General features: G+C 33.7%; 2 protein-coding genes across 2 annotated transcripts; both read left to right on the forward strand.

Annotated features, from left to right (window-relative positions):
- Nucleotides 1-3,870: 3,870 nt before the first annotated feature.
- LOC134234754 (uncharacterized) lies at nt 3,871-4,425 on the forward strand. The gene has a single exon (XM_062716801.1). It carries the CDS (start codon nt 3,901-3,903, stop codon nt 4,423-4,425), a length of 525 nt encoding a protein of 174 aa, XP_062572785.1. The 5' UTR covers nt 3,871-3,900.
- Nucleotides 4,426-4,478: 53 nt separating this feature from the next.
- LOC134234753 (uncharacterized) lies at nt 4,479-5,948 on the forward strand. The gene has a single exon (XM_062716800.1). It carries the CDS (start codon nt 4,534-4,536, stop codon nt 5,833-5,835), a length of 1,302 nt encoding a protein of 433 aa, XP_062572784.1. The 5' UTR covers nt 4,479-4,533; the 3' UTR covers nt 5,836-5,948.
- The last annotated feature ends 7,441 nt before the right edge of the window (nt 5,949-13,389 follow it).

Genomic DNA, 13,389 nt, shown 5'->3' on the forward strand with positions numbered 1-13,389 from the left:
TTTAGCGATATTCAATTTAAGCGATCTTGGCACCCTCTCTAATAATGCCAAACTTAAATCCTCGCTAAGAATTCTACTTACCCGGTGTAATATTATAAAATAAATGTACCTTATTTTACTTTTGTACCCAGGTAGCACAAAACATTTTTAAAAAATTTTGTTGATGTTGTAAAAAGTTTTGTTCGTAACATTTCAAACTAAACATTTTAGAAATGATTTTAAAACATTTCCTCTTCTTTTTATAACATTTTAAAAACACTTTAGAATGTTTTCAAGAGGTTTATGATAAAATTCTTTTGGATCATTTTTCTAAAATGCTTTTGAAAAAAAAAAATCAAAGTGCGTTATTTGGAACACACTCAACACACTTTAATTTTTTTTTCAAAGTGCTTTAAGAGTGTAATTGATTTACCCTAACAGAGTACAAGAAGAATTTAAAAGGCATCTCAGCCCAAATTTTGTTTTCCACATACATAGGCGTTGGGAGCAAATTAAGACCCAATACGTATTATCGCAAGTACATCGCAGTTATCTAATTTACAACCGCTCTTTTGCGGGGGAGTCGAGAAAGCTCTAAATCTCCTTTAGATGGACATTTAGATATAACAGTGAGATATAATTAATCAACAGTACTATTTTCTATTCATATGTTTACTCTATACACATAACAAAACTTCTAAGTGTTCACTCTCATCAGCGTATTTATCTTTTTGTGCCCAATATCATTTTTAGCCGGGCTTATTGCTCAAAGAGCAATTGTCGGCTTATGTCATCCTGTTCAAGACAGGAAGTCAACCCCATTGTCGCCATTTTAAAGTTGCGTGCAAAAACATAGTTTTTACTCTCAACCGCTTTTAAGATAATACAAACGCTAAATAAAGCAACAAAAATAAAACGAAGTTTTATCTATATAAATAAACATTAGTAGTAATGACTTTGAAAACTTCAGTCCTAAGTCAAAGAACATACATGTAGTTCCTTAGCGTAAGGTTTTTTGATAGTCAGTGCTATCGTAGTTCTCTACACATACGAGGTAAAGCAGGGGAGGGAACTAGTCTGGACTGGCCTGTTTGTTTACATCCAGCTGCGGTACCAGATTAATTCCGATTCTGACAAAATCAGACCGTGGTATTAGGATTGAAAAACTCACTGTCAGAGTCTTATCATTTATATTGATAGTTTTAAAATAATTTTTTCATCAGAATATAATTCATGTAAGAAATTCATTCTACTTTGTAAATGAGCACGGCTCTCTGTACTTCTTAGTACTTTGATTTAAACTGGTTTAACTAAGGAGCAAAACGTTGACAACATGACCATTGAGGAAGGATGTAGACCAGTTGGAATGCTGATATCTGGATCATCTTCACAAAACATTTTACTCGTATTTATTTTTGTATTTATAAGTCTCAAACTGAAAGTGATATGAATCTTCGTTTTAGGGCAAGCTTTTGCTTCATAAACAGGTTAAAATAATGTTTCATGGTCTTGAAACACTTTATAAACATTTTAATCAACAATTTTAATGGTACGAAAATGGCGACAAGTTGGTACTAATAGCAGTCAAATATTTTAAACAGTTTGAATCATCCTGAAATAGGTTCACTAACATGCAAAACGCCAAATCCCTGAATCTGAACCACACTGAACATCATATATTTTGACATTTTAAAAAGAAATATCCCCCTCCACAATTTCAACGGTTTCAAAAGCCTCATGCAGTAGATATGGCAGCAGATGAAGAAATCTCATATTCTGAGGTAAATAATGTCCATGAAAAAGATGATGTCTTGCAGTAATTAGAGCGAGTGGTGGTCTTCCTCTATAAAGAAGGACACTTTGTTTAAAATCTGACGAGATACTGACATGGAATTTACGCAACTTAGAACTGAAATAAGCATCATTAACCATGAATTTAAGAATTCATTAATTGTAAAAAAAAAAGTTAGGAGTTTTCTTCAGTGTATATTGCAGTGTATATTGCAGTAAACAATATATAAAAAGATACCACAGAGTCTAAAACTTGTTTCATTTGCCCTCTCCCCACTCAGGATGGAAAGATTGAGTCGGTAATTAATTAGTGTTAGAAACTCCTCAGGAAAGTTTACTTTCACTGTTAAATACCTTTTTTCAGAAAATATGAAAAATAAATTATTTCTTCCAAGAGCTTTGAGTCAGGCCATTTTTTATGTACACGGTCGGGTCAGGGCAACCAAAAAAATATTTGAACATGGCCTAAACGTGATGACTTTCACTGTTCTATTGTCAAATTTCCTTTACTATGTAACTATATACAATAACAAGAAGATGGGGTTTATGTGAATAAGAAGCAAGAAAGAAGCAAGCTATCGCCAAAGAAATTAATGAAACGAAGAATATAAGACTCGTTGAAAGTCATAAATTCGCTTGTCGGAACAATACAGTAAAAACAATCTATCACTATGTCAAAAACTGACGGATATTTTCATTCTAATTTTAGGTCATTATATACACTCTGAGACATGAATGTTTACCGGTAGGTATTTTCCAAACATGACACACAGACAGTGAAAGGTCGACATCATGGAATCCTTGCTTGTTGTAAATACGTGTAATGCTAACTATTTTAATTGTATTTTGGAAGAATTCGAATTTAAATTAACTTCCTCTGGAAATCTATCCTTCCATACTCTCAGTTCCCTTTCCAAGGAAGAAGTTCTTTAGCATCAATTTCAGTGCTTCTTTTTTAAATCTCTTTTAGATGAGTTCGATATACCGTATATTTACTGTTGGATTCAGGACCTAAGCATGAACACAATTTTCTGAATAAATATCATGATACGATAAACATGGCACTGCAAGGCAGGATATATTTTTTCTTTGTTAATTAATGTAAACTTTAGTATTCTGGTTAAAAAAAATAATAATAAAACAATTACTCAACATATTTGTATTCAGACGTTAATAAAAGGTTGAATGACCCGACTTTTACCTTTAAATTTCAGTTAAATTTCAAATCAGATTTTCTCGATTCACAGGTTATGTGATCTACCTTATTTAAAATCGATATTATCTAATTTCCAAAAATAGCTATATTTATTTGTAATAGATTTCCAGAAATAGAGTACAGGTAAGGGACTGCAAAATACAAACCGAAAGTAAAATATAAGTGGGATATATTTCATTTGAAAAGGGATGTTTTGTTGGGACGTTTAGGAAACAGTATCGGTTGGTAGTGTTTTATAACATAATTGTGTTACATTCAAATCTTCAAAGTAGCAAATGCAAAGACAAATAAAGTATCAGTAGGTAATTGTTTTATTACATATGTTAAATTCAAATCATAAAGTTGGCAGACACAAAGATAAAATTTTTTCACCACCTAAATGTATTTATCTTCTAGAGGCATCTATTATCTTTGATCCTATCTTTCATTTTGACAAATGTTAGTATTACATGTAAGCTGTTTGTTAAATTAACCTAAGGATGATAGATTTTTTACAAAGGTAAAGCTTAGGTCGAAATTTTTTTTCTTTCTTTTCCTTTTCATTTCAGTGTAAAACACTCGTACAAAGATTTATTATTCCTAGTAATGTATTCGTACATGTTACAAAGTTCTCTATAGATTTATATCATTTAATTTTTGAGCCCTTTGAAATAGTGTAATTAAAAAAAAAATAGATAAACAAAGCAAAAACAAAGCACCATGTAAAACATTGGTCAAAAGCTTAGCACATTCCCTCTATATCGAAGAATATAAACAGAAAAACTTTTAGAATGAATTCATTTTTTTTTCAGACGTGTGCTTTTGATTCTTATTATATGTCGGGATGTATCAAATACCACCTGTCAGAAGTAATATACGTGGGACTTTGTTAGGAAGTAGGGACTCCTACAGAGGTAAGGATCAGGAGAGAAGTGATGGACATTATGGAGGTAGTGAAGAAACCTTTGTATATCATGAAGAGACTTGATAGAATGAAAAGTGGAAGTACACGTGAGGGATTCAGATTGATAACTTCTGATGAGGATTGGATGTTCTGGCCTCCAGACCACAAGGTGATATGTAATTCCTCTCAGATCAGTCTCTATCGTATCCCACAACACACTGTGATTTTGATGGAGTGTGATGATCTACCACCTGGTTTAACCAGACTTAGCCTGTTAAGCCAATCCAATAATGCAGAAACCGTTTCGTCCTGTGTAGTAATGAATGACAATATATATGTATCAAGTAAAATATTCAGAGAAAACTATATGCGATTCTTAAATAGCTATGATATTTCTACTGCTGTCCTTCATGGACCTTGTTCTACCTATTCCATACTCCAAAATGCAGATACTGACAATGCTTTCTGTTTCAAGTCACATCACTGGCAGACGTCAGCACTACCATGGATACAGAGATGTCGTGAACGGGGATGGCCGAATCAAACAGTTGTATGAGAAATATTAAGTGGAGGATTTCATGTTGTTCCGATCGGAAGCACACCTGAAAACAAACTAGAATGGAGAATTTCATTCTCTCAAGCAGAGCAAATACTTGTTTATTCAATGAATCATTGTCAGTTTTTGTGTTATGGTGTCTTCAAAATTTTTCTGAAAGTAATTAATTGTCAGCCGAATACATCCGTTCTCTGCTCATATTTCATAAAAACTATTGTCTTTTGGGTCATACAGAACAATACGTCTTTGTCCTGGACACCTGAGAACTTATTGACTTGTTTTTGGGAAAGCTTTAAATTATTGATTCACATGGTATATACTGGGGAATGTCCAAACTTTTTTATTCCACAAAACAACATGTTTAGAGTGAAAGTCACTGGTTCTGTACAAACTTCTTTATTGAGTCAGTTGTATGGTTTGTACAGTAAGGGGATATCATGTCTACTATTAAGTGAAAAAATCCGACCTTACCTCAGTATTGCTATATTAAACAAAACATTGAGAGTCCAGACAGACGAGAACAGTATTATATCTACCACTAAATTAGATATCAGCTTATTTACAGAATTATCTACATTTAATCAAGAAATTAGTCGTATTGAGGAATTTGCTGTTTACATGAAACAGATAGAGAATATGATCGGGATAAGGCTTAAATCCTATGAAAAAGTATCTTTACAATGTATCACATCAGAGGTGATACGATGTATTGCCATGTTCTTACAGTGTAGAATTAATCAAAATGAAACCCGGAATAAGGTTTTCTATATGACAAAAGTAATTACATTGCTGAGACAGTCGTGTAGGTTTGGTTGTTTATCTGACATTCTGTATCTTGCTATGTATTTCTACAGAACACGTAGATATGAAGACTCACTCAGTTTTTTACATAAAGCACATGCTAGCATGTCATTACCGTATGTTATGTATCATAATCATGTTAATGTAGAAATGTACAGGCACTACATGGAAAGGAATACCCTTGGTACTAAGATGAGAAGAGCAATATTGCAAGATATTGTCATTTTTTATCAGTACAGTTACATTGATGAATTAGTGCTAGAACAGGGAATGAGTAAGAAGCATGGTATGCATATATTACAAATCCCCCCTTTAGTGATGTTACATATGTTGTTTATACTGAATCACCACAGACTGGGTGACACAGTAAGATCACAACAATCTCTACACGATCTACAGACTCTGCTTCTCTATGATGACGGTGTTTATGTACCTCCAATCCTCAGAGATATATCGTGGCAAATACTCGGAATCTGTCAACAAATCTGTGGCGACTATTCGGGATCTCTCCGGTCTTATCGATATTCCCTACAACAAATATCATTGCACAAACTTCAGAAAGCAACATTGTTAAGGATAAACTCTCTTCCACATGATTTGACATTTTAGGAAGAAGTAAATGTTCTTGAATCTTTTGAAAAATATTATAGGACACTGTTTAGTATGCTTTCTTCATGTATATACCGTTTACACTTGGGTCTATTTGTGATGCATGTAAGTCTATGCATGTTTTATAATTATATTACGAATATTGTACATATTCTTTAAAATAATTGAGAATCCTTTTTTTAATAATTTTTTTTTAGTTTAATAATTATAAACAAATAATTTTATTTACACATATTATCATTTAAACTTTTGTTCAAGTGTTCCTCAATTTAATTGTTTTTTCCCCTCAAATTTAGATATAAAACGGATAATCTTATGTCATCGCAATGTCATCATACTGAAATTAAATGTATTTGTATAGCATTAAGTTCATTTACTTCAACTGTCAAACTGACTTTTTCCCAGTAACATGCGATTGTTCTGGTCCTGCTATGTTTGTGTGTGACGTCAGTGGGTGGGCACTAATTACATGTACCACGTGAGGCCCTCTGTATTTAGAATCTTTTAGATATTTTTAAATCTATATTAAACAATTTTATTTCACACAGATATATAAAGTAAGTGGATCATCCACGATAGTTGGTAACGTGGGGTCATCTATGGATAACGGGCTAGGTCTGTAATGCAAGTTCTCAAACTGATAAGATAACAAGCCTAAGGAAGTTCAGAAGTGCATTGAAACAAGAGAAATAAAGAGCAGAGTGAATATGGATCACTATGAACATTAGGTGTGGGCTCAAGTAACAAGATAAAGGGTGATGTTTTCGAACAATGATTAATTTTCAGAAAAATTCCAACATATAAGCATGAAAACCATGCAGAGGAATCAAACAAGAAACCCTGTATGTTCAAATGTACATTAGATAAGAAACCATCCCCTGTTGATCAGTGATATGCACCGTCAGTCCTCTGTGTAGATCAAATAGACATTGTTCAACTTTTTAGTGAGAAACCTCTCTTTAAAAATTATTATTTCTCAGAACAAGCTCATATCATTTAGTTGTTATATGGCCCTTATCCGCTGTAGTAAGAAAACCTCAGAAAGGAATAATCTTGGCAGAATCTCTAATATCTTTAAATTTAATGTCACAAGTTCAAAGGTACGTCAAAGCCAGTGAATATATAAGGTCTGAAAAATCAGTGGTTGGAGCGCTTGGATGGTACGCCGGAGGCCCTGGGTTCGATTCCGATCGAAACTTGATATTTCATTGGTCTGAAGAAGGATATGGAGATAACGAACAGTATTCAATCTCAATGTCCATTCAACAATATACAAAATAAGAGCAAATGAAATGAGTTGACTGGGATAAATCGAGTTGATATAAGAATGAACCTTTCTATAATCCACTATTATAAATTAATTTAAACATCGTCGATAACCAGAATATGTGAATTTTGAATTTAAGCCACAGTAAGTGTTTTTTTCTCTTGTCCTACAGACGTTTTTAAATAAATTCTTTTTTATACTTGCATAAAAATGGCGCGCTTATAAAAAAACACAACAAGTACCATTTAAAGTTCGAACCATTTCATGAGAAAGAACTTGATCTCCGAAGACTTCTGATGTTAGTGAAGAATGCCACATCTTTTTATATTCAACTTCAGAGTACTTGTCTAAATGATAAGAGTCCTTTTAACGAAGCAGTGCTACTGATGACTTATCTCAAGGTTCCACTTTTATTGATGCAGCTGTGGTTCATCATATCAAAAAGTCTTGATTTTAATTTATTTTGAGGAATTAATGTAGAAAATGTAAAAGTCAGAGTTGATAATATAGACTTTTGAAGAAATTTGAAAGTTCTTCTGCTCTTTATGATCAACGACTCATTTGATCCACTTCTATGCTTAATGCTGTGACACTCTTGGACTAAAGTTCCCCCTTGACAGCCCCTATTGTTAATTGTAAGGGGAGAAGAATAAAGTATTTCTCGCACTCAGTAATAAATCTTTGTAAGGTTTTTAAATGAAAATTAGGAATCCGTGAATTTAACAAAGCGAAGATCGAACTCACCTAACAATTAGTTGCCAGTTGATTAAAATAAAGAAACAATGAAATTTAATGTTGCAAAGATCTTCCTTTGAAAGAGTTTGAACTAAATTCAAATTCTTCCAAAATACAATTAAAAGATTGAGGCCTACAACAAGCAAGGAATCCATATGGACCTTTTAAAGTCATCGTGTTCTCCTTTTAATGTTTTGAAAATTTCTGAGAATTTCAGAGTGAAAATGATGGCATAGAATAATCATGACAAAAATTGTCAGTTTTCATAAAAATGATAGATTGGTTTTGCTGACAAGGTCCGTGTGTTGACCAGAGAATCTGTGTGCTCCTGATTAATTTAGAAAATCCCTGTGCACATCAGACTGAAAATAATGGCTTTAAGAATTAGTATAAAACCATATCTCAGTTTTGATACAATGATAGATTATTTTTCCTGACAAGGACATTTTATCGACAAAGAAGGACATGGAGATAACGAACAGTATTCAATGTCAAAGTCCATTTACCAATATAGAAAATAAGAGCAGAGCAAACACGGACCTCCGAAACATCAGAGGTGGGATTAGGTGCCATGGAGGAGTGAGCATCCCCTGCCGATCGGTCACACCCGCTGTGTGCTCGTTGTCATAAAAGGAAATAACGGGGAAAAAACTCCGTCGTCAATTCAGTGTATAAATAATGGACTTAAGAACTCCCAATATGACGACTTTCAACAAGTCTTATAATCTTGCTTCGTCAATTTGTTTGGCAAAAGATTGCTTCTGTTTGCTTCCCATTTAGATATTATGTAGGAATCCTCTCGCTTATGCACTCAAGCAAAAGACATACACCCTATCTTCAGATAAATATAGTATATTGCTACACAGTAGAGGAAAGTTGACAAAAGTTCAGTGAAAGGCCATAGTTAAATACACATGTAATTGTTTTGTTGTATTATCCCGACCTACTGCATTAAACGGCCGGAGTCAAAACGTTTCTAACGCCTGGTAGAAATTACTTTTTTATATATATATATATCTTTTTGAAATTTAAGTGTTTTACAAAGATAATAAATTTTTCTGACGATGTTTTTCTTAACTACCGCCTCAAGCTTAAAATCCAGAGTGGGGAGATGACAAACAAACCTAGTCCTAAAGTTTGCATTATAATAAACTTTTGTTATTAGATAAACATAAAGGTCTGTTTCTGTTGACCATTCGATTATAAAACAAGTTTTCGAATCTGTGGTATTTTTCGTCATTTTCTCTTGGAATATATAGAGTAAACTCACAAATAAAAGTTACTACTGTTAATTAATAATACTTAGCCGGGATACCTAAATATCCGGCTGAAGGAAGCATCAACCACTCCCTTCTTATATAAAACTTTTTGAGTAAATTTTGCTTCAAATGAATTCCGATATTGTTCATCTGATATAGTGATTGGATGAAACAAAGCCTTTTTTATCTTTAGAATATATACTTTTGTAGTCAAATGATTGTAATTGAATTCAGGCGGTGGTTTTTGTTGCAGTTTAATTAGATAAAACTACGAATGAAGAGAAAAAGAACAGCAGACAATACATTAAGATATGCTGTACTCTCTAAATAATACAACCACACGCTTAGTTTCGATTGCAAGAGAGTATGTGATAGATAAAAAAATATTAAAGATAAAAATATCAGAACAAGCATAGTTTCATAAGGCTACGTTGATGTAGTGTTGCCGGCTTTTTGGGAATCTGTTTTATTTTTGTTGTATGTATCTGCTATTTTATATTCATCAATGGTAATGGAGCCATTTCGCACCTGACCTATTCTTTTAATGCTCTCAGCAGGAATGCACTTTTTTGGGACCAATATCATCTCTCGAAATCTTAAAGAATTTCTTCTCGCTCTATAACTTGAAAGATAAACTTTCTGAATTGTTTCGTCAGTAAGATCTATTTCTTTAACATCTTTTCCTATGAGAGCTCGATCTATCTGCACTATTTGTCTCAACTTATTTTGAGAGCTTTTCCGGATCATTCCTGCAAAGAGCTTGATCTTGTTTAGTAACTTGGAGCAGGATATGAACTTTGACCCTTTGCGGCTCTGTGAACCTTTTCTTACATGCATCTCAAGGCTCGTATTAGAATCTGTATTTTTTGGAAAGTTCCGGAAAGGTAAAATTCGCCAGGACGAAGTAATCGAAACAAATATTTTTTTTTCGGAGTCATCTTACTCTTCAGAGTCATTGCTATCGTTAGTGATGACGTCGTTAATCTTCGAGGAATGGACGACCTCATTACTCTCTGTTTGATTTTTACTGGAGCTTCCTGTACCGACCTCATTGATAATTTCACCTTCGCCATTCAAGGTTAATTGATGTGTGCCTGTTTCATGTCTTTTTTCACTAGAATATTCTTTTGCAATATAAATATCGTTACCTGAAGAAGATTCCGTGTCGCATATCTTCCCTGAACTCATAGACCCTTGATCACATTCGAAAACGTTCCTGGCTTCTAACGAGTCTTTCCCTCCTCCATCTTCGGTGATGTCTGATAGTTTTACAGACGCTTTTGTGACAGTTTTTGTTTTGAATGTAAGGGGATCTTCGTCTTGTATTGATTCTTTAAAATCAAATTTAGCAAGATCTTGTTTGCTTTTTTGGGGAATCTTCCGGAATTGATAGCTCAGACTCAGAAGTAATTTTTCTGGTCTTCTCATTACGTATGTTAATGTTTTCAAAAATAATTTTTTTATCAAGGCTTCGAAATTTTGGTGAATATTCTCTTAAAGTGGTAGGTTCGGATCCACAGGGTAATAATATCAAAGAAAATGAGGATTCTTCCAGATGAGTGGAGTTTGCAATTGTCGGGTTACGTTTTCTAGAATCATCAGCAGATAAGCTTTCAGAAGTTGCGTGCTCCTGCAAGACTTCTTTATTTTCATTATACTGGATTTACGGTTGCTAGGTGTATCATATCAACATCTCTTTTATGTGGAATAGATGTTTGTAGTTGTCCGATAACAGAGCGATCAATGACAGATTGAAGCCTCATTTTCTTTTCTTCGGGTTCCTCCTCAGCACAACCTGTCAAGAAAATTTTTTTAAATGGATATTTCATTATACCCCCTATCGCTTGAAATATAGTTTATAGTAATCGGTATGTCCGTCCGCCCGTCTGTTACGCTTTTTGGTACCCATCTCTTATCCGCAACTCCTCTCATACCACTGAAGGAAAGTTAATGAAACTTCCACAGAATCTTTATTACATATAGCCATTGTGCACCTTCTAATTTACTTTTTGATATGCTATATATTTTGGATTTTCCAGAGCAAAACGTGGACACTGTCAGTTTATTCATATGGGAGGTTGGGGTATTAGTTAGTGAGCTTATTGCTCACAATACCTCTAGTTTCATTATAAATACAGGTACAAGATAGTTTATTCTCTCTTACAAAAAGGAGTTTTGTTTTCTTTTGTGTATATAACAATGTTATGAGAGATTAAAAAGAGAATACATAAAGATATATATATTTTTTTACATGAGCTTGAGGATATAATGATAAACATGAACTACCCCTTAAATCTTTGTTGTCTAAAAGAAAAATCTTTATATCATCGTATTATTTTCGTACAATAAGTAACAGAAAATATACTGACAGTCAAAAGAAACGCATCACTTTAATTTTAGGGAGAAAGTTATATACGGGTTATAACTATGTACCAAAAAAAATTAGGAAATCTTTAACAATTCCAAATCAGTTATTTCACTGTTGAATGATTTTCATTCCAATACCGGAAGTTGCTTTTTATCCCTATTAACAGAAACCAAAATTTTCATTTTTAATAAAATATTTAACAATATTTTGGGTTTTCAAGTATCACTTCCGGAGAAGAATGGATTTTTTCATGGGATTCTTATGATTATTTGCTACAAAAAATGGAAAACTAAAAATAATGTTGAATATTTTATTAAAAAAGCAAAATTTGATTTCTGTTAAGAGAGCTAAAAGCAACTTCCGGTAATGGAATAGAAATCATTCAACCATTAAATAACTTTTTTGGCAAAGTTAAAGATGTCCTAGCTTTATTGGTACATAGTTATAACCCGTATATAACATTCCCCCTAAAATTAAAGTGATGCGTTTCTTTTAACTGTCAGTATATATGATATGTATACATACGTTCGTGTTTGTTTCCAGTTTGTTTGAGAGGTACAATATCCATACTGAATTCTATGTTATCTGAAATACTGAAACATTCAAAAAATGAAATACATGAAATTTTATTTTTTAAATTGATTTACTAATACTTAATGTATGCTAGAAATTCAACCTGCTTGAAATATCAATACATGTATAAATTGATTCAAGTATGCAAATTGTATGCTGGATATTAAGCCTGCTTGAAAATATTCATATAATCAAAATTATTTGATGAATATCAAATAGTACAAATGAATTAAGGTTGGCTCAGGTGTTATTACGAAATATGTTTGGTATAAGTTAATCACCATTCATTTCGGTCTCAAACATCGAACGAACTATCCATCCCTTGTTAACCGGAACTTTCTAGAATCTTCTGGAACATTCAAGCATCGTGGTCAGATCAATACCCTCCCACCCTCCCTAAAAAATAATAATAATAAGGATACTATGATAATATTGATAACATGTTTTGCTGCTGTTTTTAATTCTCTATTTACAGATTCCATTGCCATGGTTATTCCAGCAGACATCTAGCTTGAGTTGGAAATTGTGTCAAAAAACAATTAGCAGATGCAACCAGGAATCAAAGTGACAATTGGGTTAAGCATAATTATGTCGCATTATATGAGGGGGGTCTAGGACTGGGGAGTGCGTTGCAGTAGCTGATCACTAATTCTGCTCCAAAACCTGTTGTCTCCTCCCACGTGCTACTAAAGCAGGAGGCATGTGTTATGTTTACTATCAAGTTGGTTAAAAAAGTTAGTAAAAAAAGGCAGTACTTAAAGGTTAATTGTAATAGAGAGGCTCACAGCTAGTTCATTGCTGGGCCTCATCCACCTCCCTACCTAGGGAGGGGATGCTACAGGCTGGGGCATGTTCTTTGGGGGGCAACCGTAGGGCAGTCTACTGGGTCCTCCCTTTCATGCATTATACCAGGTAGCTCTCAGGAGACGGGCGAGAAGGACAGGCAGCACTACCCTCCTCAGAACGCGATGACTCGTTCAGGCTCTGAGCACCTATGTTCACATAGGGCTCCCGGTGGGTCCCCTACATTGGGTAGTTAAATTGGAACACTGGCCGCCTCCCCAGTTCCCCACAAAATTTTGTATGCGACCTTTTCCACCATATTTTGATTTATTGTCTGTTTCCTTTGTCTGCATATTAAAAGTTTTTAATGTGCAAGCTTTCTTATGTTGTGAATTCTGCCAACAGGCAGCTCAAGGGAGTCATAGTGTACTAGCTCAATTGATACAGTTTTGTAATTTACAGTAATTGTTTGGTGGTTTAAAGACAGTAACTATCTGAGTATTGTGTATTTTGAAAAAAAAGATTGAACAGTTCATTAATGTATCATTTATGGTGTAGCACAAGATAAT

This window comes from Saccostrea cucullata, unplaced genomic scaffold (genome assembly GCF_032062105.1).
Source record: "Saccostrea cucullata isolate Sc308-1 unplaced genomic scaffold, CSIRO_AGI_Scuc_v1 ctg8023, whole genome shotgun sequence".
NCBI lineage: Eukaryota > Metazoa > Mollusca > Bivalvia > Ostreida > Ostreidae > Saccostrea > Saccostrea cuccullata.